This window comes from Borostomias antarcticus (genome assembly GCF_949987555.1).
Source record: "Borostomias antarcticus genome assembly, chromosome: 10".
NCBI lineage: Eukaryota > Metazoa > Chordata > Actinopteri > Stomiiformes > Stomiidae > Borostomias > Borostomias antarcticus.
The window spans coordinates 23,219,414-23,244,602 of record NC_140243.1 but is presented as its reverse complement, the minus strand read 5'-3'; the positions used below and the strand labels follow the sequence as shown (position 1 = coordinate 23,244,602).

Genomic DNA, 25,189 nt, shown 5'->3' with positions numbered 1-25,189 from the left:
CCACCTACCTGCCTGCACCGGTGAAGACCATGTGTCTCTAGCCCACTCAGGGGCTGAGTTGTGGGGCCCGTGGCATGGATAGTGGTGTGCTGGTTAGGCACCGCCCCCTTGGGTCACAGCTAGTCGGGGTCAGTACAGTGACCTCCGGGCAATTTCCTGCATCCACCATTGAAGACTGTGTGTCTCTAGCCCACTCAGGGGCTGAAAAGTGGGTTCCATGCCGTGAATAGTGGCGTGGTGGCGAGGCTCCGCCCCTTTTGGTCATAGCCATTCAGGGACGATGTACTCCTCTCTGGGCTACCCACCGGCCCCCCACCAGTGAAGATCATGTGTCTCTATTCCACTATGGTTCTGTGCTACCACATTAGTTATAAAAGGGTGCCTGTACCTTTAAGAGAGGCTGCACATGCACACAAATTCAAAAAAAGCAACAGCTGCCACCACTCTAATCCCAACTGACACTGATCCTAGACATGGTCCGCTTCAGACAGCTCTATCGCGAAAACTATAAATGTTACTTATATATTGACACCATAGGAATCCTGAGAACTTGCAGAACATTTCTATGTATAATATGTCTGTATAGCTTAAACACTGTAGGCATGGCGACACGTTAGAAAAAGGGTAGAAATGCAAAATTAGCAGCTCAAAAGTTAGTGCGGCACCATATGTTTCAATGGGGAGCGCAGTTGCCGAACAAATCGTCATACCTCAAAAACGGTAAGTCACAGCTTAGATACTTACATTGTACGAATCAGCACAGTTATGGGAACGTTTCGATATATAATATGTGTATGAGCTGTTAAAACTGTAGGCATAGCGACAAGTTATAAAAAGAGTAAAAATGCAAAATTAGCAGCTTAAAAGCTAGAGTGCGTTGTCATACGTTTCAATGAGGAGCACAGTTGCCGAACAAATCGTCATACAGTGAAAACTGTAAGTCACACAGCTTAGATACTTGCATTGTACGAATCAGCACAGTTGTGTGAACATATTATAATATGTGTGTGAGCATTCAAAACTGTAGTAGGAGTGCCAGCAGTTTACAAAATGTGTGAATATTTTCAAAGCAACTGCTGCCACCACTCTAAAAACATTATGATACTGAACATTCCACCAGCAGTTTCAATGGCACAAAAACTACTATTAAAAGTTAAATTACTAAAAACATCATGAACATTTAAAAGTTTGAATGAAGTTTCTAGCACAAAGTATGAAGAAGTTATAAAGGAGACAAAAAACAGGGAGAATAATAATAAGAAAGAAAGAAAGAAATAGTGGGAATATCACAAGTTGGGCTAGCTTCTGCAAGCAAGCCCACCTAATAAAAATCTGTCTGTTGCCACAAAACATATTTAAGCCTTATAATGAAGGTAACTGTGGCATCCTAGCTTTTAAATTAATAAAATCCTTATTTTGGTTATTACTCAGTGCACCTATATGTAAGGGATAATACACTCCGAGGTGTGCTATTATCGAAAAATTAGTTATTATTTTTTTATTAATTATTTATTGACGTCGGCCAACTATGTTAGCCTATAGCTCCACGCTTTTAGCAATCAACCTGCTATAGAAATGATCATGAAATGTGGTTACTTTAGGAAATCGTTGGAAAAGATGGGTAAGTGGGTCAATGTTGAATAACTTAGCTAACATTACCTAATGTTACATTTTCTTATATTAACGTCAACTATATTGATAGGCTACTGTATAGGCTATAGGCTAGGTAACTATGCTAACGGTAGCTTATGCTAATGGATTAGGGTTAGCGTTAGCTAATGTTAGTTAGCTAATGCTAACATAATGTTCTGAGGTTTCAGATATATTTAAATTTTAACTTAATGTTGAGCATGCTCAATGTGATATTGTTCATACATTGATTACAGTCTGTAATCTTGTGTCTGGTGTTATTTAGCTAGGTGGGCTGATGCTTGCAGCTGCTACTATATTTGGCATTTGCCACATTATAAATCAAAGTAATCATGCATGTGTATTGTAATTATCTGAAGGCATGTAGTTCAGGAACTGGAGATAGAAAGTGTGTGTGAAATGGAAGGGAGAGCAAGAAAATGTGTTAATTACTGTAAGGATATTGGTTGTCTGTCTGTCACTGATAACCAGGTCATAGGCTCCATCTGGTGGTAGTGTAGTATTAAAGCAAACTAATCTGCTTTTCCATGTTGGTTTGAAACTTGAACATTATACGTCATATTGCTTTTGTAATCATTTGCTGAAAAATCTTTAGTAGACAGCTGTGAAATAACATGATTATTTTACAATGTTGCAGTGTTGTGTGGAAAATAGGATGTGGAAAATAGGAGTTGTCAAAAAGGGTGATGAGAAAGCTGGCGTTCACATGTGACTGTTCACAGACATCAGAGGCAGGGATCATCTATACAGTTTTTGTCTCCTGTTTTTATTTGGATGAATGAAACACTTTCAGTTACAAAAATGACTTAAATGAACAACACTGTACAATGAACAAGCAGAGTTATTTTTCTTCTTTTTTTGGTTTTAAAGGTAAATACACTAAAAGGCTAACTTGCTACCACAAGGAAAAGGGGGAGATACAGAAAGAAGGGGTTTGGGAGGGGAATGGGTGCTCACACAATGAAAGAGACGAGAAGTATGAAGAGACAGTGGACAACTCTCTCACACACACACACACACACACACACACACACACACGGTGACAGGGGCTGACTCATAGTTCATGTCTTATCAAGGACAAACACACACAGGCACACACACACACACACAAACGACTCTGTATCCATAAACCACATTAGAGTGTTTTCCTTGGCAGAGATATCATTAACTCCCTAACCTCCTCCCACCCACAGACAACATCAATTCCACAGAACTGGAAAGGGGAGTAGGAAAATCCTGGGAAATCCCCGCCGCTAACGTCTCCTACAGAATGATTCCATACACGCACGCACGCACGCACACACACACACACACACACACACACACACACACACACACACACACACACACACACACACACACACACACATACTGTAGTACACACACACACAGACACACACACACACACACACACGTGTCCTTTCCCTCCAGAGCACTGGAAAGACCGACAGACAAACAGTCAGGTATATAGACAGTCGGACAGACAGGCAGGAATGGCCTACAGGCACACAGACAGGAACAGCTTACTGAATACACACACGTACACACACACACACACACACACACACAGGTGCATGGATGGAAAGACGTGTGGACAGGGACAGACAGAACTAAACAACAGGATAAACAAATTCAGAGAGGATCATGGGACGTCAGCAGTACTCTGGCAGCACGAGCCAAAAGGACGAAACTCAAGAAGGATCAGAACAGCTACAGAGATACCAAGAGAAACTTCCTTATCATCATCATCATCATCATCATCAACATCATCGTCTTTATCATTATGATCATTATAATTACGAGAAGTTTTTTTTCCAATGACAAATACTTAAAAATATACATTTCATCATCATCATCATCATCATAATCATCATCATCATCATCATCATTATTATTATTTCCCTTTGGATAGCTGAGGTCTTTGCTTCGTAAACTGGGTCACTAAGCGACAGGGGACTCAAGCAGAGGTGAGATGGAGGGATAGATAAAAAGAAGAGAAAGAGGGGGATGCAGTGGATGTTTGTTGAAGAGAAGGACATGGTAGAGCTCTTTGGTTTTATTCTGTAAGTTCTGACTTTGCTGTCTTGCTTAAGAACCTTTGGACTGAAGCTGTATTGTAGTAGAGAAAGAGAAAAAAGGAGAGATGGGAGAGAAGCAGTGTGGAAGGTGGGTGGAGGAATATCATTCAGCTCCTTTTTCTGTTCATGCTCTGCTCTCTCTCTCTTTACCCCATCTAGACGCAGATTTACGATTCAACGCTTTTGTGTTATTTCAACATTATACAAATAGAATTAGATGAGTTAAACGGAATATTGATTTCTACATTTCGCCATCCCTTGTTTCTTGTTTGACATGCCTGTAAAGGTGCCTCAAAAAATCCATCCATCAACCTAATCAATGTTCTGGTCTTCAGACAAGATTGAAAATTAAAGCAGAGAAGACTAGTTAGGGAGTCTCGACTCTCCACGTGTGTGGGAAGAAGAGAAGTGTCTGACTGGACGCCCAGGCGGCCAGCAGGGTCTTATGGAGCGTGTGGGCAGCGCCGGGTCCCATAGTAGGGCATAGACTTTGGTATCATTCTCTTGGGGGGTATCCCTACTGAGGAGACCTGCACTTTACACCTGGTCCCTGAGACCCTGAGGCCCAGATAGAGAGTCAGACACAGTGGGCTAATATAGACCTCACTTCCTCTACACACACAGCCTATAAGCATATGAGAGGGAGAGAGAGAGAGCAAGAGAAAGGAGTGACTTTGAGGAAAAGGGACTAGAGAGTACTCATCCCTCTCTTGTCCCATACACACCTCCAAAAACTCCACCCACACACACGCGCTGAAGTTCGGGGAGTGTCTGCATGTATCACCTAGCAACCGCAGTTTCAGCCCTTCCCCAGTGACCTGCCCCACAGGATTCCCCACCCCGCCACACCTAGGGCACTGATGGACACATCAACCAGCCAATGAGCTCCCCTGTCCAGAGGGAGTTAGCCAATCACCCAAAGGTATAAACGTAAAGGCCTGCTTAGTGGTGACCACTTGTCCAGGCGATAAAGCTTTTTGTTTAGGAGTGAGTCAAAGATGCCCCAAAGGACTGGCCTAGAATCCCTTATGCACTTCAGGCTGGTCAGACTGCTCGAGGTGACAGTTTGGGGAGTTCTATTCCGGGTTCAGAAATACCAGCTGAGACGAGATGTTAGTTTTAAAATATTCTACTCATCGTCTTCCGCTTTACAATTTGATTTTCCAAATAGGACGGAGCAGGTAGAAAACAATGAAATTCCATCCTAAAATGACTTCAAAACTGTCTGGGCTGTTATATCTGAACTGGGCTTGGGCTATTGCCAGGCCTGTCCTTATATGGGCAACTTCTGCCTGGACATGGTGTAGGACAGGGAGGGGGGGGTGTTTGAAACTCAACACAGAGAGAGCAGGGATTGTTTCTCGGGAAGGACAGTGGTGTGTGTGTGGACTGTGACACAAACTCAACAGGCTGACAGAGAGATTATACTATTGTTCTGACCCCAAAATGTCACCCGCTGATTCTAGTGGGGGCCCAGTGTGGTGGTTCAGGGTAACGATCTCCTCCTTGAACGCTGTTCATGTGGACCAGTTAGGACAATGACCCCATGACCTTGGTTCTGAGCCAGTCATTTCTGCTCTGTCTGTTCACAGTCACACACACAGACATACATATTGTTCTGTACACACGCACCCCCCCCCCCTGCCCCTCGCCCCTACCCCGATCCCTACTTAAACACCGCTTTTTTAAAGCATTCATCTATTTGGTTTATCATTAAAGAATATGAGGTATATGATGAACTATCTCTCTTCTCCACCCGACAGAAGATGAGGAACAGACAAAAAAGACAAACCTTTGAATAGAAAAGAAAATAATAAATAAAGAGTGGGAGAGAGATGGAGAGGAGAAAGGTGTAAGAACCCTGGTCACCTCAGATTCCCAATCACTAATGGGACCTGTCCTCTCCCTCACTCTCTCCCTCTCTCATATAAAAACCCTTTAACCCTCATTCTCAACTGTGTCAATCTCTCATTCCTTCAGTTTTTGGTTGTGTAGCTGTTTAAAGCTTTCAGTGTGTTTCCCCATAAAGGGGGAGGGGACAGGAGCAGGACTGTGGCCAGGAAATCAACGCTGAGTTTACTGGCATATCCAGGTAGGACTCTACCTCACTACGTTCGCATCACCTTATCACAATCAACAACAACAACTATCTGTTTAGGTTACCACTGACAGCACACATCACCTGAGAACACTGATTTGATCAAATTTAGAACCACAAAGTTTGTATTCCTATGAATATTATGGTTACCATAAGACATAATGATAAAGATAGTTCATTCATTCAATGAAAATATCATTCATATTATTATTCCTTATGGTGAGTCAAGTCCTCCCCTTTAACACAGTGCTGCCCCTGCCTCCTTTGAGTCCCTACCTCCCCTTTAAGAGGAGAGGGGTCTCCAGAGATGATCTCTATGGCCAAACAGCCAGTCGGCCATTTTCTCTGAGGTCCTAAAGGACCTCTGTTTGCATTTCTCTGGTTTGATTTGGTTTGAAGATTTGAGTCTTTCAGCAGGGTTTCTGGTCAAAGGCAAACCCCCCTTAACCACAAATATAAATCACAAAAATATATCCCATGTACAAAGAAATAAATAAGCAAATAAATAGAAGAAATGATTAAATGAATAGAATCAGTCAACTCTAACCCGAATAAATAGTACAATATAGCCTAAATCATCTGACAAATAACACAAATCCAAAGAGAGATAGTTAAAATTTTTGGTCTAAAATCAAGTCATTAGCATCAACATTTTTAAAGATCTTTTTCTCAGTCTTTTTTGTACGTTTTTTTTTTTTTATACATTAGCGATAAGTAAGCAGTAGAACATAGATCTTTTTTCTACAAAATCTATAGAAGCACTAACAGATACATTCCGTCTAAGAGTTTCTGTGGAGAAAAGGTTTCACCTCTGGGCTAGAAGCTCCATATCTAAGTTTGATTCATGAACGATTCTCATGTGTCAACTGTACTTTTGTGTATATCAAACCAAATACTGTACTCTTAGGATGCTATAAGTCCAACTCTGCTGTCTGTTCAGCTGAGGGCTGTAGGGTGTGTTTGGGTGTGGAATTGTTTAGAGGTGTTTTTTGGTTTGCGATCACTAGGGTAAACATACAAGATACTGTATGACATTCTTGCAAGCCCTGCAAAATTCCACATGCTCTCTCTCACACACACACGGACACATGCATGCACGCGCACACACACACACACACACACACACACACACACACACACACACACACACACACACACACACACACATACACATACCTCAGACAAATGGACCCAATCCTAGTTCTGAGCCTTGTTGCAGAAGCAAGAAAGGCTGTTCGATCACTTTGACCACCACTCTACCTTTTTGGTTTGGTTTGGTTTGTTATGGTATTTGGTTTGGTTTGTTATGGGATTTGATTTGGTTTGTTATGGTATTTGGTTTGGTTTTGCTTTTCACCTCTTCTTTTTGGCTTTTTGTGTCTTTTTCTGCCAAGACAGTCTGTTTATCTAATAAAAATCTGGAAGCTAAATTTTCACAGTATTTTTCCAACCACCTGATAAAAATCTCTAGCACGACTACGAAAAAAATATGGAGCTCTTGTAGTAAGCGAGTACATTATTCCAAATGAGTATAAGCACTAAAGTACAGTACATAAAACAGCATCAAGAGAGACAGCAGAGAAAAAACAATCAAAACCAACAAACAGAAAATTAAAAACAGTTTCAGAAGATCAGTTCAGTGAGGTCATTAGAGTTTGCTTTGTCCAGGACCAGAGAGGTGAGTTTGGCGTGAACGGTCCCGGGGAGAGGAATCTGCCCTTCTGTCTGTCCATTCCTCTGTCGGCCTGTGCTCCCCAGTTTCTAGCAGGTCACGTAAGCCCTGCTTGTTTGAAGCCAAAGGACAGACAACCAGACAGACTGAGAGATGCTTGGGCTACACTCTGTAGAAACCGGCATTTTGTCCTCCTCCCTCCTCCCTCCATCCATATTTGGTTGGGGTTTCTTTTTGGTTTGCTTCTGTCGTTCCTTGGTTTGGTTTTGGTATTTTTGGTATCCTCTTACAAAAATGTGGCACCTGCCCACACCTAACTCTCCGTATGTCCGTTCCCCCTCCCCCCCAGGCATTGCCCCCCTCCCCTAGTCTGGGGGGGCGGACTGTGTCCCTTTAAAGCTTCCCTGGCGGGCATCAGAAGGGGGGGGTGGACAGAGGCGGTCAGTGGGGGAAGGCGGGCAGGGGGTGGGGGGGGGGGGGGGTAGGGGTGCTGTGGCAGGGTTCGCTTGGGTATTGAACTCCAGTGTGTTCTCATGTCATGGCTGCCTGACTCTCTCTCTGTCTCTCTCTCTTTCTCACTCTCATACGAGTCTCACCTAACGAACGCTTTGGTTTCCAACATGAGCTAATGGTTGGAGTGAGTAGGTGTGTATGTGTGTGTTTGACGTGTGTGTGTGTGTGTGGGGGGGGGGGGGATAACAGTGAAATGGGACTGATGGGGTGGTGATGAAACGGCATGTACTGTAAGTAGCCTCTGTCTGTAAACAGGCTGCAATATCTGTTTCTCCGCTCGTCTAGACGGCTGTCAGGGGTGCTCTGCTGAGTGACAAGAAAAGGATGACACCCTTCTGTGACTAAACCCACATTTATTGACTTATTTACTTTTTTCGTTTCCAAACATTATGACTTGAAAGCTCCAGACATGAGCCCTATTTCATACATTTCAGAACCGGTGGCTACTCATAATGAACATTACATTGAGTAGGGGTGTTCATTTAGCCATGGGGTCATTTTTGGGGGGTCATATTTTGGGGGGGTCAAGAGAGAGGCTCTGTCGAAATTTGGAACGACCCTTGGGCCTCCTCTCTTGATCGTTATTGTCTCAACCCGTGTTTTCTAGTCACAGAGAACTACATTACACATAACGTAATACCATGGATGCCTGTACTGATGTTAATGGTGATGATGACGATGACACATTCTGACCAAACAAAGCACATCAATAAATTGGGACAAAATCGTACAGTAGCACAACTAAGGAAAAACCCAGTATAAAAAGCAGGTGCTGAATGAGAGAGGCTACTGAAGGAAGGAATGGAGAGAGAGAACGTAAGACACTGTAGAAGACAGAGGTAGGGTTACAATACACATCCCTCAGTTCACAAGAGCCCCGTCCATTCAGTGACAATCATTAACAACAATCAAAATGTCCAGAGTGAAACGATGTGATTGACAGAGAGACAGCTAGACAGAGACAGACATGATGAGTAGATGACAGATGGGGTTGGGGTGGCAGGATGTGATCGGTTGTGGATGTCAGGTGCGTTTGTGTGTGTGTGTGTGTGTGTGTGTTGCTGTAGCAGAGGTCTGGTCCTGGACAGGCTCAGTATGTACACGTCCTTTGGATAAAGCTTTTCTCTCCGTATTTTTGGTTTTTGGTATTCGGGATTTTGGTATGGTTGTTGTTGTTTTTTTTTGTTTTTTTTTTGACATTGTATGTTCGTTCTCCTCCTCCTCAGGTAAATATTTGGTTTAAAATCATCCTCCCTTCTCCTCCAGACCCACAGCCTTTCAAAAAAAAAACAACAGTCCTCCGCTCTTTCCTGTTTGTCCTTGCCGCCATTCCATAAATACATAGTAAAAGTTTAGCTTTTATCATTTTTGGTTTCGACGATTCGACACACAACTCCGCCCTCTCTTATTTGTCATTGGTTTGTTTCCAGAGAGATAAAGGAGGGAGAGATGCCTCATCGATATCGCTCCCACACTCCTCTTCGTCTGTTTGGATAGATAAAGATTTTTGGTTTCAATCTTCCCCTTCCCCCCTTCTCCCTATTTCACTTCTCTCCCTCCCTCTCTCCTCTCTTTCATTCTGTGTGTTTTTTGGCATTGAAAGACCGGGAGAGAGAGAGAGAGTGATCGGAAAAAAAAACCTGGAAGAAGGGCTTGAGAGAGAAAGAGATAGCTTTGGTTGAAAGACGAGGTTCCTGTTTCCTCCTTCTTCCTCCTCTCTGATTGGCCCTTGGCGTTGTCACTCGATCTTAGCCCCTCCCAGAGAGGGCGGGCTGTGTGCCATTTCGCTTGAGGAGCAGGAAGAGGCGGGGCTTGAGCAGGGGGAGGGGGAGCAGGGGGTGGGGCTGATGCTGCTGGCAGAAGGGAAGGGGGAGGACTGGGAGGCCTTAGCTACGGCTGCGCTGATCAATCCAGCGCCATGATTCTGGCTCATGTGTAGGAGGGCGGGGTGGTTGAGGAAGAGAGAGGAGGGCAAACCCCCTCCATGGCTTCCGGAGCCCCCCATCAGCACCTTGCTGCCCCCCTCAAGACTGGAAAGGGGCAGCTGGCCACCACTGGCTGCTAAGGCTGTGAGAAAGAGTGAGAGAAAGAGAGAGAGAGAGAGAGAGAGAGAGAGAGAGAGAGAGAGAGAGAGAGAGAGAAGGGTTAAGAGCCGGGTTAAGAGTATTAGTTAAGAGCATGACACTCACCACCAGGTTTGACGTGTGGATGAATTGAGGTACAGTAGATGAATGAGGGATGAAAGCATAAAAAAAGAACACACACACACACACACACACATTTCTGGATGGGGATGGAATGAACATTGAAGTGTGGAGTGATGGAACACAGAACAACTCAGATGACATAATTTGTTTTTTTTCCTGTTCTTTATAGTTAACCGTAGGTCTCGTTGCTACTGTATGCAGGCTACTGTTATGCAGTCAAGCCATTTATTTCTGAGCTTTTTTCTATGTTCTTTTGTACTCTTTGCACTGTCCTGCCTCATCCCTGCACCCTGTCAAATGTTGTCACCATGTTATGTATCACGACCGAAAGCAAATTCCTAGTATGTTGAAAAACTTAATTAAATAAATAATTAATTCTGATTCTGTTTCTTTCCTGTTTGAATTTTCCTGCCACTTGGTAGTTTGTTCCTGTCTGTCGTCCACCTGCTTCATTACTATTCTTCTACTGTACCTACAGTATCCATTTCTCTCTCTTCCTCTCTCTCTCTCCCTCTCTCTCTCTTCCTCTCTCTCTCTTCTTCTCTCTCTCTTCCTCTCTCACACACCTTGTATAGTAGCCAGTGGGTTGTTGCCGAGGAGAGCTTGGTTCATCCCTGTGTTAACTCCCATCACAGTGTTCCTGTTGTATCACATACACACAGGCGTGCGCGCGCACACACACACACACACACACACACGTACATACACACAACCATGTCCCATGCACATTTAAATATGTAAACACACACACACACACACACACACACACACAGACAGGAGGAAACATTCACACAGAGGAGAAGTAGTCAGAAAGACGCAGGTTGGACAGGGATAGGCAGAGAGTCATGGCCGGCTGCAGCCATGCAGACCAACAGACTGCAGCTGGAATCACAGTCAGATACACAGTTAAGAAATTCATTCACAAACGTCCTGGACGGTTGGTGTTTGCAGAGCAATAAACAGTACTCTGTGTGTGTGTGTGTGTGTGTGTGTGTGTGTGTGTGTGTGTGTGTGTGTGTGTGTGTGTGCGCGTGCGCACGCATGTGTGTGCGTGATGGTGTGAAAATGTACATCATTAGAGTACCGGTATGTACAGTATGAATATGTATAGTGTATCAATGTACGGTATGTGTAAATGAAGCATGTGGATAACGTGTGTGTGTTTGTCTTTTTCGTATTCACCTCAAGTTTGCAGCAAAATCGGTGATGTAGTTAGATACGTCACCATTCTTTTTACCCATACGCCATAAGCTGTGAACACAAGAACCACACACACACACACACACACGAACACACACAGGGTTAGAAAGCACTGCTATACTGGGAGCAGTGTCATATGGGGTGTGAAAAGTGCCCTTTGGTTGCTTGTTCAAGCTTACTTACAACGTGTATGTATGTGTGTGTGTATGTGTGTATGTATATACATACACACACACATACAGACATACACACACGTTCGTGTGAACAAGCAGAGCTCACTGCAAAACATGCGCACATGCGCGGTAGTTCGCTCGCGCTTTAAATGAATGGGGGAGCTCACGTGACCGAATGACTGTTTGCGTTGTGAGTTGTGAGCTCAGTGGCGCGTGTATGTATGTGTGTGTGTGTGTGTATGTATGAGATCGAACATAGCCTACATACATACACACACACACACATACACACATACACGTTCGTTCCAACCAGCGCAGCTGTATGTGAAACCGCTTGCGCATACACGCGCGGTAGCCACCGCACTTCCGCGTGACGTCACCGAATGCTCTGCCGCTGTTTAGAGAACAGCGTGTATGTGTGTATGTATGTGTGTGTGTGTGTGTGTGTGTGTGTCCCCTAATCCCCATAATCAGTGTGTGTGTTCCTGATGAGAGAGTCAGACGCGGGCGACATTCGCAAAAGTTCATTGATCCCGCGGCGCGAATTTTCTCGCCGCGCCCGGTGTGAACACAGCCCTCCCGATTGAGCATTATTGTAGGCCAATTAAAATAAACAATACTAAAATGTCTCCAATAATAATATTTTCTTTTCATGTTTCATGTATTATTATTATTATTATTTTATTTTTTTTCTTTTAGATTTTTATTTTTTTATATATATTTTTAAGTTATAGGTTAGGCGCAGGCCTATTCATGACAGGCCTAAAAAGTGTTCAAATAAAGATATGTTCCAGATAGCAAATTAGGAGTTAAGCAACATTGAAATATTGTTAGGGGGAATTGAATATTGAATATTGAATCAATGTTGAAATGTTGATGAAACCACTAATAGCCTACAATGTTAATTCTATGACATCCTTTCAACATTTAACGTTGAACAACCATTGATCTTCGGCCATAACCAGAAGTCAACGTTTTTGAACATAAATCAAAATATTTAATCTGGATCAGAATGGTCTGGATAGGATTAAATCTCAAAATTGGGTATTTAAAACCAGGACGTTTGATCCTGATCCTACAGTTGTAAAGTTGGGATATGGTAGGCCTATACCCAGAACCCTGATGAAATGCTGTTTTGGGTTATTTAAAAAGTCCAAGGTGGATTATCCTGATACTGCAAGGGTGGATCAAGCATGGATTCAAGGTGGATGTAGAGAGATGTAGGACACATGGCACGGTATACTATGCCGACCGTCAGGCTGGACAGAGGGATACTGGCACCATTCAATTAGTTTTCTTAACTTTACTGGAAAACTGAACAGATTGTGCAACCTGGAATGTCAGATAACAAAAGAAAGCCTAGGCTACATTAATTCTCATCATAAAAGATGCCGTACAAAATCAAACAAAATACATTTTAATATTAGGCCTACACAAAGCACAAATACTGACCGTGGCTTCACTCCCTCACGCACCTTCATCACATATAGATATTCCTACTGATCACTAGACCCAACCAATTCCCAGTTATATGTAACGCAAAATAATTTTACTAATTATCATCATGATAAAAAAAATGTGTGTGTGTGGTGACAAAACTTTGTGTGTGACTTTTTTTCAGGGAGAATAATACATGACACACGTGCTTAACAAAATAACTTAAGCAATAGTTAGAACAGACTGATGGTTATGACCTGCTCAAATCATGCAATTCTGGCTTTATATGTAGCCTATTCCATAATGCAGCTGGATATGAATCATTATGGAAACTGACTTTCATTTCCAAATTCTATTACTTTGAACAACATAGGCATTTCATTAGTCATTTAGCTGACACTTTTATCCAAAGCAACTTTAATTGCTTTTATAGTGAATTCTCAAATGCATCTTTTGTCTAAAACAAGTGCTAAAACATAATCTCGTGCTGAAGGCAAATTGAAGAATATCAAAATAAATAAAAAAATAATGGTGAGGGGTCAAAATACAAGTGGTATGATCCCGGTCAATATTTCCAAAGACCTCAGTTCAAATCTAGATTCTTTAATCCTGAGCCCTATACTACGAAACAGTACAGTGTTAGAGCGATAACTTCAGGTTCAAGATTGGTTTATCCGTATTACGAAGGTGGTTCACTTTTCACCGTGCTATATCACTGTGGTAATTTATGCTGCCGAGCTAACCTGCTCTGGGGCAGGTTAAATTCCAGATTATGGATCAAAATGTATGAAGCACTGCCCGCTGACCGATCAATTCACTTGGAAAAAGGTATAGGCCTATGGACGTTAAGATTCTATATGGATCTTCAGTGTGCGAATTAAACAATAATCTGCTGTGCGCGAACAGCGAGAGATTCTTAAGAAGACTTTTTACAAACCGACAAAACCCTCTTTGGCTTTCCCCGATATCATATGAAATTTTGCAGAATGACAGCTGCTTGAGCCATATTTTGCCTTGTGCATTTAGTCATAGACTGTAGGCTATGCACTAGGGATGTGCACGGTTAACCGATTTCTCGAGTACCCGAGTAGGCAATCTGCTAGTCGGAAAATAAACACTACTCGGTTAATCTAAAGGCTATACAATATGGCATGTTTTGCCGTGAAAGCGCGCATTTCTGAGCGCCTGTGCCCTTTTTCAATTGTTACCAAAGAGGATAGAGCGTTGGCGGCTGCCTGGAGAAAAGCGCTGTACTGGAGTCTTTTTAAGAGCGCTCCGGCACAGGTCCATGCGCGTATAGCCTACTCGTTTTCCAGCCTATAAAGAAATATTGAATGAATAGGCCTGTTGTTCAATAAATCTATTTAGTTTTGCATGGACATTTCTCTAATGAAGGCTTGACGCCGAAACATCCATTATTGTCCAATAAATTGGAAATAGGCAGTGAGTGCCGCGGTGCTTTTTAGATAACGCTAAAAATTAATTCACTTGTTATCCGGCATCGGCAGTAAAGGCTTGGTTTAATACTTAATTTATATTAGTTGCATATTGTAGGCTTAGAGTTTTCAGTGTAGCCTAACGATAGGCTTAATAGGCTATGAGCTGGGCAGTGCATCCAAATTAAAAGGCTGCGTTTTTCGATTCCGATAGCTTCATGAAAACCTGTGGGTTATTCAATCTGATAAGTAATGCATCCAACCACACATCAGCTTTTAAATATGTTTATTTGCAAGGGCATGGACGAGACATGAAAGCACCGCCACGGTAATAACGGCGGAAAAAAACGTTTTCCCCTCCGAGGGGGCCGGGGTTCAATGCGCTCTGTCTGGACGGTATCTTTTTTTGAGTAATCTTTTTTTTGAGTAATCGGTAACTCGAGTAGGATCAGGTTAGGTTACTCGGTTTTAAAATTAGTCGAAATTCCCATCCCTACTATGCACTGGCTTGTGTTTTATTAGTCTACCTGCAGCTTCGTGCAGGCTCTGGGTGATGCGGAGAACCAAGTAAAAACACTCATATTTTTATTCAATTTTCAAATCTTTAATGTTGATTTATTAGACTATCATCCTGTTCCTCAAAATGCAAATTACAATGCTTATAGTAATTGAATGAATTAAGGTTATTTGAATAATCTATATTATTCCCAGTTTTGCTTCTTTTAATCCCTTTGGGCCCAATTTGCTTTAATTGGTATACTGTTAACTCGGTGTTTTCCTGTTTTAGCATATGGACCAATTGATCCAAAACCTCCACAGAAATCCCTGTCTGTGAGGGTCCAGCCACATCTTTTTGCCTCTACATGCTAAGTAATAGAGGCTTGTTGTTTTTCAGAATTATACATAAGTTGTTTCTAGGATGCATCTATGCAGTACGGTCAAGGGCTGGCTCTTCCAAGAATGAATTATAAAAACACCCTGGTACTATATTGTAGGCCTACAGTAAACACTAAACGTCTTTTGTTTGGTGGTTCCACCCCTGAAAGGTTGTAATTGGCCGGAAGTGGGCGGTAACAAGGTTTGTTTTTCCACCACTTAACCTCTTCACCTCGCGTCTGACTCGAACCTCGGATGTTTGTCAAGTATCTTGTTTGGAACGACTTGCCGCAGTAAGAATACACTCCAAAAGCATAAGGTAAGATGCGATTGAACGTTAATGTCGATGTAATACAAGATCATTTTCACGACTTGTCTTTTAGGCTAGCTAATGTTACACACCGCTGTGTGCACAGCGACTCTAAGTTAAGTTAGCTAGCGCTAATATCATCGATAACTATCCTAGTCTGTATAATCGCTTCCATTTTATTATGTGTTGAAGTTGGCAAAGTTTGTGGACTGGATTATAAAGATTGTGCTTTATTCAAAGTACATTCGTCATTGACACATATTCACACGGCGCTGTTGTAGTGTTTGCTAGCGAGCTCCCCCACAATGCATGCGACACAAGATGGCGGCGCCCAGGGACGTGGCTATAACCTATACTTAAAGTCATTTTCATCAGTAAGGATGTAAAATATGATAACCATTTGGCTGTCTTGGTTTAATTTTCTTTGTGTTTGTATCAATGCGTTATGGACGTTTTGTTTAAAACGAGTATACCCAAAAAGTTCGCGAGTTAGTTGGCTAGGCTAGTCTAGGCTAACATATGGGCTGCGGCCTTCCTGTAAGCGAATTAGCGAAACGTAGGGGAATGATCCGCCCTAATCTCTGATTGGTTAACTCAACCTCGCCTGGGGGCTCGCCGTTTCGGCAAGCCCCCAGGGTTCGAACTCAAAAGTGAAGGCCTGTTGAGCCGCGCCATCTTGGCAAATTTCCTCGCGCGTCAAATTTGCCAAGATAGCGCGGTTCAATAGGCCTTCACTTTTGATAGCGGTCAGTGAAAGGAGTGGCTGTATCCAGTTGTATTAATACATCCATGCCTTTCGCAAATTCGCTTCCTGTAAGCAGACTAGTGACTTGCCGCTGGCACGAAGGACAGCGTAGGAGCGCCCTCTACTGGGCTGACAGTTTACAACCTAAATCATATACCACTACAGTATTTGAAAACCCCGACTAAACACCATCTGTGTTGAGGGAAGTAAAATGAATGTGCAGCATACAGTAAATGTGATTGACATTTGACCCAAACTAAACAAACAACAGCTCAGAACAGCCAACTCTTCCATGTCATGTGACAAAATGTTGTGTATTAATATGATTATGGGCTGTTTGATGATTGTGGGCCTACAACTTTCTAACTGGTTATGGTTACTCATTCCTAGGGTCTGTAACACACCACCAAGGACAGGCTTCAAGTGAGTGACTTCTACGGTGTCTGCTATTGGACTGCGACGCTAGCAATGGCTGGGTGAGTTACAATGGGTGGACATGGCCCTTCTCTTTCAATCTGTTGTATTTAACTCAGATTCCATTTCAAAAGGTATCAAACCCACATTATAGCTTTTAGAGCGACCAGTTGTTTGGTTCGTTTTTGTAGGGGAAACCCTGACCACCCCCATCCCATACAAAAGGCTTTCATTGCAACAATATATTTGTCTGTAGTAACTTGAATTAGAGACGGTACAACACCCCAGTCCTTGTTTGTAATCAAAACTGTAACATTAACCTCCTATTATTTCTGATTCTTTTGAAGTCAACAGATGCCGATACCGATGGCTCCAAGATTGTCAGCGGTTACCTCATATCCATTGGTCACAGGTGAGTGATTGTATAGTGAATTCTTCTAATTGAGCCGCCTAGACAAATTATTATCTTATTATTTACTTCACTGACCATGTGCTGTTGAACACCTTTCCATTTGTTTTTAGGGTGCAGCAGCAGCGAATAAGGGAGGCACTCAGAGCAGTAGATCCGGTTGGGACTGTGCTGCGTGGTCTTCAAATACATACCACCCCAAGACGACCATACTCCGTACCAGCCCCTCTGTCCCTCTGGCATCTCGATGGATACCATAAATTAATCCAGTAAGATGCCAATATCAGATTTGAACAATTTTGCATGAATTCCCTTTCAAGTCCTCTGATTTCACATGACTTAAAAATGACACAATACAGTGAATTTTTTTTCCACAAAAAAAACTTGACACAAAAGAGCCATCTTGGCGAATTAAAATATATTTATTATACATTTAAAGTTATTACTAATGGGTCTTGGGGACACATGTCAAGCTGAAACATGAGCATATAACATCACTGCCTTTCCCTTATAAAAACATTGGACCTTGTTGAGTAGACTAGCCTTACATGCATGCCAGGAGTAGGTTTAAGTCGGATTGCTTAAGCTGTCTTAGTCCGTCTGAGACTATGGAGTCATGGATTGTACCTCATTAGGTACAATAGGCACAGAGGCAGGGGTGAATTACTGGAGTGAATCTTGAGACAAAATAATGAAAGCGCTTTCATCTTGAAGATCAAGGGCCCTGCCATCCTTTTCTCTCATGATGAATGAACATGGTGAAACTTTTGTATTGGTGAAAAAAATACATGGCTATGATGGGCTGTAGTTTTCTCAGTTTAAATTGCATCCATTAACGTTTTTTTTATTTTTTTTGTCAATTCACAGCTGGAGAATTGTAATACATGGGGGGATTGATGGATTTAGCCGGAAGATCATGTTCCTGAGGGCCAGCAACAACAACAGGGCATCCACCGTTCTGGAGTGCTTCATTGAAGCTGTGGATGCCCATGGGTTGCCTGCATGTGTTCGCACTGACAAAGGGGGAGAGAATGTCGATGTGGCGAGGTACATGCTGGGGCATCCACAACGTGGACCTGGTAAATATTGCCTTCTGTTTTTGAATCATCATCACAAAATGATCATGTTTTGCAGCAACACTTGGCAAACTAAACATGTCAGTAAAAAAATGGATAGTACATTTGCTTTGTACCCCACTGATTGACACAACTGCGTAGTGTGCCGTAAAACACTAATATTCCACCACCCCTCCCTTCTCCTCCCAACTCAGACCGAAGGTGCGTCATAACTGGCAAGTCTGTCCACAATCAGAGAATAGAACGCCTGTGGCGAGACTTGTGGTGCGTGGTGGTCGGCAACTATTATGCTGCCTTCCGCCACCTGGAGGAGATTGGAGCCATGGATCGTGACCAGGACGCCCATCTCTTTTGCCTACATTTCGTGATGCTTCCAAGGCTGAACTGGCATCTTCGTCTGTTCAGCCAAATGTGGGACAGACATCCGCTGTCTTCCGAGGGAAACAGATCCCCCCAGCAGCTGTGGGTGGCTGGACAGCTTCTCAATATGGAGCAGATACCCGATGAGGTAAGAGTGGCCATGCAAAAATAGTTCATAAAATGCCTACACAACTTCTTCTGTTGTCAGATGTAAAGTGATGTCAGATGTACTGGTGGGGATTTGCATCCCCATTTCAAGACGCATGTTTTAGACATTTTTTCTAAAGGGTAGGACATGTCTACAAGGAGCGCCCTAATTATAATTTCTCGGTAATTGTTTTGGATTAGATGGATTACCCCATTTACGGAATCGACTGGAATGGGCCAGCTCCATCCCCTGATGCACGGGAACGTGTGGAGGTTCCAGCTCTTCCCCCAGCGCTATCGGTGACCTACGAGAACCTGCTGCAGTCGAACATCGACCCCTTCCGGACGAGCTAAGTCTACGGAGTAGACATATACCTGGAGGCTTTGAGCATGCTCCAGGCATATATGGCTGAACACTCAGGTGAGATGTAAGGCCATTCAACCACTCCCAGGTAGCCTCTTCAGACATGAATCACTATCTAGCAAGCTGACACTCTGTTTCTCTCCACAGACCAGTCTGGACAATCTGCATAGAAATCAATTACGACTGGAACATACCTCCTGTATGCATAATTCTTAATAAAACTTGCATTGCTGATTGGATGTCTAGTTTCTTCAAATCGTAAACAGAGACAACTTGTTTACTGACAAATGTGTTTGCTTTTTTAACTACCATGTAACAGTGAGGATCCAAGTAGATTTGTGAGCAAGAGACACGTTTGCCAAAACTTTTTAGATGTCAGCTCCAGTGATGACTAGTGACCCCTGCCTGCAATACAAATTCAGCAACAAGTTGTGGCAGTGTTGTCTTTATACCACATCGCAATGATGTCAGCTACACTAGCTCTGCATACATGGCACACATTATCCAAGCTGTGTTGTTTGTTGTGATGGACTTGGATACATAATTGTATTTTTCTGGCAAACCAGTCGTTGAAATGCTACAGTGTGATCGTGGGTACCTTCCTTCATTACTAAGCGTTATAATACTATGTGACATAGTGTTAAGATGTCTTTGACATAAACAAATGATAAGAAATGACATGTTCTACAATCTCTACTATTGTAATGCATCAGTCTGTGTAAAGCTGGCTGATGGTGTCAAGGTCCTGGCTACTAGCTGCCTATCGCCTCCCTCGGTCCTCACTCCAACTCAGCTCCTCCCAGCAGGTAGAGCTGGACGTTCATCTGGCAACTCGGGACACCTCCACGACAGAAAACAAACTGCAATTCTCCTTCCTCCTCTGGGCTGGTTCCCTTAGGGGCATCACTTCTCCACCGCTGCAGCTGAATAGTACTTCCCTGAGCCATGACCCATGAGGTTGTTGGAGTCAAATCTGAAGGCTGGTACACAGTCCATCTATAACATCAAAAACAATCTGTAGTTGGACCCAACAAGCACTGTGATAATAGCACCCAAGTCATTGCTGCAGAGCGTTCATGCACATGTATATGGCTAATGTAAATGTAAAATAATGTAATGTAAATGGGAGATAGTTACAAAACCTCTACTCTCGAATACAGCATATGGAAAATAATAATGTACCTCAATATTGCAATAGACACTTTATAACATTTACAAACCATTAAGGCTAGAGGGAATAACGCGCTCCCCTCTGATCACAGGCATACACTATAACATTAATAATGGAGGCAGGTGCTGAATGAGTAACGTTACTGCACAGGGAATACAGTTGTGACGTGATTTTAGCCAAATTTCTCTAGCCAAACTGTAGAGTAATGGAGCTAGCTAGATACAGCTACATAATATACTGAGTTGAATTCGCATAACGTGACCATCTCACGTTACCCAGTCTTGGTAGACACTTCGCTAGCCTAGGCAATGATGTAACGTTAGCTGGGAAGCTAGCTAGCTTGCAGTAAAAGCCGATACATCTAACCACGCAGATATTCATATTTTTAGTGCTATATTTACCATAGTCGTCTTCATTCTCTGAAGCGATGTATCGAAGTCCTTCATTAAGCGAGTCGAAACAGACACACACACACACACAGACATACATACACACACACACACACACACACACACATACATACACACATACACGCTGTTCTCTAAACAGCGGCAGAGCATTCGGTGACGTCACGCGGAAGTGCGGTGGCTACCGCGCGTGTATGCGCAAGCGGTTTCACATACAGCTGCGCTGGTTGGAACGAACGTGTATGTGTGTATGTGTGTGTGTGTGTATGTATGTAGGCTATGTTCGATCTCATACATACACACACACACACACACACACATACATACACGCGCCACTGAGCTCACAACTCACAACGCAAACAGTCATTCGGTCACGTGAGCTCCCCCATTCATTTAAAGCGCGAGCGAACTACCGCGCATGTGCGCATGTTTTGCAGTGAGCTCTGCTTGTTCACACGAACGTGTGTGTATGTCTGTATGTGTGTGTGTATGTATATACATACACACATACACACACACATACATACACGTTGTAAGTAAGCTTGAACAAGCAACCAAAGGGCACTTTTCACACCCCATAGTGTCACCCAACAATAGGTTGGGGGATCATTGTGTGTGTGTGTGTGTGTGTGTGTGTGTGTGTGTGTGTGTGTACTGTATGTGTGCGTGTGTGTGTCAAATGTCTGTGTTAACCAATAACTACAAACTGCAGGTGAAGCGAAGATGGTGGCGTCCAGGTTGATATGTTTAGATATATTTGTACGTACTTTATTTAGTGTGTGTGTACTTTGTGTAGTGTATGTCTGTGCTTGTGTGTATTCACATGCCTCTCTGTGTGTTTCTTAATTTTTTCATTCGCTTCTGTGTGTGTGCTTGTATGTGTTCATGTGCCTGTGTGTGTGTGTGTGTGTCTTAGTTTGTGTTTCAATGTGTATGTGTTCGTGTCTTTGTCTGTGTATGTGCTTGTGTGTGTTCATGTGCCTCTGTGTGTGTTTGTGTCTTAGTTTGTGTCTCTACAAGTGTATGTGCTTGTGTTTTCATGTGCCTCTGTGTGTAAGTGTGTGTGCGTGTGTGTGTTTGCATGTGTGTGTGCACACCAAGGTTATTATAGTTAACAAAAACTAACTAAAAAACGAAAACTAGGTGTGAAAAAACATTTTAGTTAACTAAAATAAAAATAAAAAGATTTTATTTTAGACTTTACAAAAAAATGATAACTAACTAAAACGGTATTGTGTGTTTACAAAACTAACTAAAATAAACTAAAATTATTGAGAAAATGTCCTTAGTTTTAGTCTTTTTCATTTCATACATAAGCCTAGTATTTTGGGTGGATATGAAATCTATCCTCCATTTTTTTTAGCTGTGTCCCTGCGCAGAAGTAACCTGACGTGCACCAGATGGATTGTTTCACACGGAGTGAAACAAGATGAGCTTGTGAGATCAGGATGGTCTCAAGAGGCTAGCGCAGAAGAAAAAAAACTAATACTGAAACTAATAAAAACTAAACTAAAACCGTGCATTTTCAAAATAAATACGAAACTAAACTAGCAAACCTGCTTTAAAACTAATACAAACTAAACTGAAATTGAAAACAAAAAGTTAAAACGATATTAAAATAAAAAACTAATGAAAAAAGCAAAACTATTATAACCTTGGTGCACACGTGTCTGTCCATCCTCACCCTGTGTTGAGATTCAGTGTGCTGTGGCTGGGAGTGGCTGGGCTGGCTGTGCTGCGAGGGGGAGGAGTCACAGAGGAGGGGGCGGAGCTAAGGGAGGGGTGGGCGGAGCTCAGACTAGAGGTCAGAGGGCAGACTGATGACATGGTGGTCACTGTTGTGCTGAGACTGGTCACAGCCTGGGACAGCTGACTGGACATCTGGGAGAGAGAGAAAGAGAGAGAGAGAGAGAGAGAGAGAGAGAGAGAGAGAGAGAGAGAGGTAGGTAGATGAAATTACAAAGGTGGATAAATGGGGCACATCTCAAATTGCATATTTTCATCTGATGTCATCCCTCTCTCCCTGCATTAGACAAGTGGAAGAGTCCTGAATGACTGGTGTTAAAGCAGGGGTCTCAAACTCAAATTGGCTTGGGGCCACTGCTGGTATCGTCAACTCATAGGAGGGCCACTTCAATGTCAACTTCAACTACTACTAACTATAAGAAAGTGCAATATTTCTGAAAATTTCATTTTTCATTTCCATAACTAGACTCACAACTCAGTCTCTAAATGTTGCAAGACTATTCCATAACTAATATTTTCACCATACAAATTCAAACCGGTTTCCATTCATTTTAATATATTTTAACAGTTAGTGCTGCAAATCATTTTTCCTTACTTTTATTTTATCTTGAATAGCCTACATTTGTACTTTATTCTGTTTTAGCTGCAAGATGCATCACTACTGTAAGCCTGCCCTGGACCTGTACTTGCATTTATTAAAGTTCAAGTTTGTTTCCATTTCTTACCAAACACTTGAATACATTTGTAGGCTACTGCTCTATTTCTTGCCAGACACTTATCTTGAAAGCCTGCTGAGGCGTTAGCCCTCTCAGCTGTGTGGCTTGTTTTCCTCTCGTCTCCCTATGACACTGACTGTTCTCCATGTTTAGTAATGAATAGCTCTTGACATTATATTCCTTTAGAACGGCGACTTTGTTCTTGCATATCAGGCAGGTAGCATTTCCATTGAACACCACAAAAAATACTGCAATGTCCATCTTTCTTGAAACTGTCTGTGTTCTTAACGTTAGTTAACCATGAAAACAGCCTCTCGGTGGCGAGCTGCATTCCGTTCATAGCCCCACGTTTGAGCGACTTGAATTTCGCATTGTAGGCCTGCCTGCTGGCGGCGATTACAATACATTATTTAGCGAGCCAGATTACTGTACATTATATTTCTGACATCATGTCGCGGGCCGGTTGGAGTGGTGTGGTGGGCCGCAAATGGCCCGCGGGCCGCGAGTTTGAGACCCCTATGGTAAAGCATACAGACTGAGCCATACCATTTGAACAGGGGGGGTCTGGTGCTGCTGAGGGAAGCCTATATAAAGTGTATGTAGGCCCAGCAGGTCGTACCATGTGAGGGCTGTAGCAGGGGGGCTTGTGCGTGGGCAGGGCAGCGGGGGCCTGGCTGGGCAGGGGAGGGGTGGCGCTGTTGGGGTTGATGCGTTTCTCCTTCTGCCGGCGGTTGCAGAACCAGACGCGGATCACCTCCTTCTCCATGTTGAGCTGCTCGGCGATCATCAGGATCTCCTCTGATGTAGGCTTCTGGTTCTGCTGGGGCACACAAACACACACACTCATACACGTCAGTATCACACGCGCATGCACACACACCCGCGAGCGCACACACGCACTCATACACGTCGGTCTGACACACGCATGCACACACACCCGCGAGCGCACACATGCACTCATACACGTCGGTCTGACACACACACACACACACACACACACACACACACACACACACACACACACACACACAGCTGACCGTGATGAAGGCGCGCTCCAGGGCCACGCGGACGTTGGTCTCGATGCTGGTCCTCTTCTTCCTGCGACGCCCCGGAAGGCCTTCGAAGCTCAGCGAGGAGGAGGACATGGAACTGGGGCTGGGCAGGGTGCTGTCTATGGACATGATCTCTGTGGGGGAGACAGACACACACACACATACACACACACACGCACGCATGCACGCACGCACGCAAAGATAAACACGCATTATTAGAGACGGGGAACTGTGCTGTGAGTAATATGGACTCTAAACGTGGCCTAAACATGGACTGGATAGAAGGGTCGGCACATATACCGTATATATTTATACGGCTCTCTCACTGTACACTACCTGCATCGTTGAGCCACTTCTCCAGGAGGGGCTTCAGCTTGCACATGTTCTTAAAGCTCAGGTTGAGGGCCTCGAAACGAGAGATGGTGGTCTGGCTGAAGTCATTACCGTAAAGCTTCCCCATAGCCAGGCCCACATCACCCTGAGAGAGAGAGAGAGAGAGAGAGAGAGAGAGAAGGGGGGAGGGGGGAAGAATTAGAGAAGGGGAGAGAGAGAGAGAGAGAGAGAGAGAGGAAGAGGGAGAGAAGGGGGGAGGAGGTCACATTTAGCTCAGATCCATTGACTCTCTCTACAGTATCTGGCTCACACACACACACACACACACACACACAGACACACGCACACACACACACACACACACACACACACACACACACACACACACACACACACACAGACACACGCACCTGTGTGAAGCCCAGTTTGATGCGCCTCTGTTTGAAGGTGCGGGCAAACTGCTCCAGCTCCTCCAGGTCACTGGGCTCTTCAGGGTGCGAGGTCACCGAGGTCATGGGGGTCACACCCCTGCCACCGCTGACATCCACACACTTATCTCTCTACAGAGGAGGGGGTGGGGGTGGGGGTGGGGGAGGGGG

At 43.6% G+C, this 25,189-nt stretch overlaps 1 protein-coding gene across 1 annotated transcript in view; it reads right to left on the bottom strand.

Annotated features, from left to right (window-relative positions):
* Positions 1-9,749: 9,749 nt before the first annotated feature.
* The window catches only part of pou2f2b (POU class 2 homeobox 2b), a gene marked incomplete at both ends in the record, with an annotated part of 47,398 nt that continues 31,958 nt past the window's right edge, over positions 9,750-25,189 (bottom strand). The window contains 8 exons of the mRNA XM_084444134.1: positions 9,750-10,078; positions 10,785-10,858; positions 11,401-11,469; positions 22,428-22,624; positions 23,825-24,022; positions 24,243-24,391; positions 24,594-24,735; positions 25,001-25,150. Coding sequence (XP_084300260.1) covers positions 9,750-10,078; positions 10,785-10,858; positions 11,401-11,469; positions 22,428-22,624; positions 23,825-24,022; positions 24,243-24,391; positions 24,594-24,735; positions 25,001-25,150 — 1,308 coding nt within the window. The remainder of the gene's footprint in view (positions 10,079-10,784; positions 10,859-11,400; positions 11,470-22,427; positions 22,625-23,824; positions 24,023-24,242; positions 24,392-24,593; positions 24,736-25,000; positions 25,151-25,189) is intronic.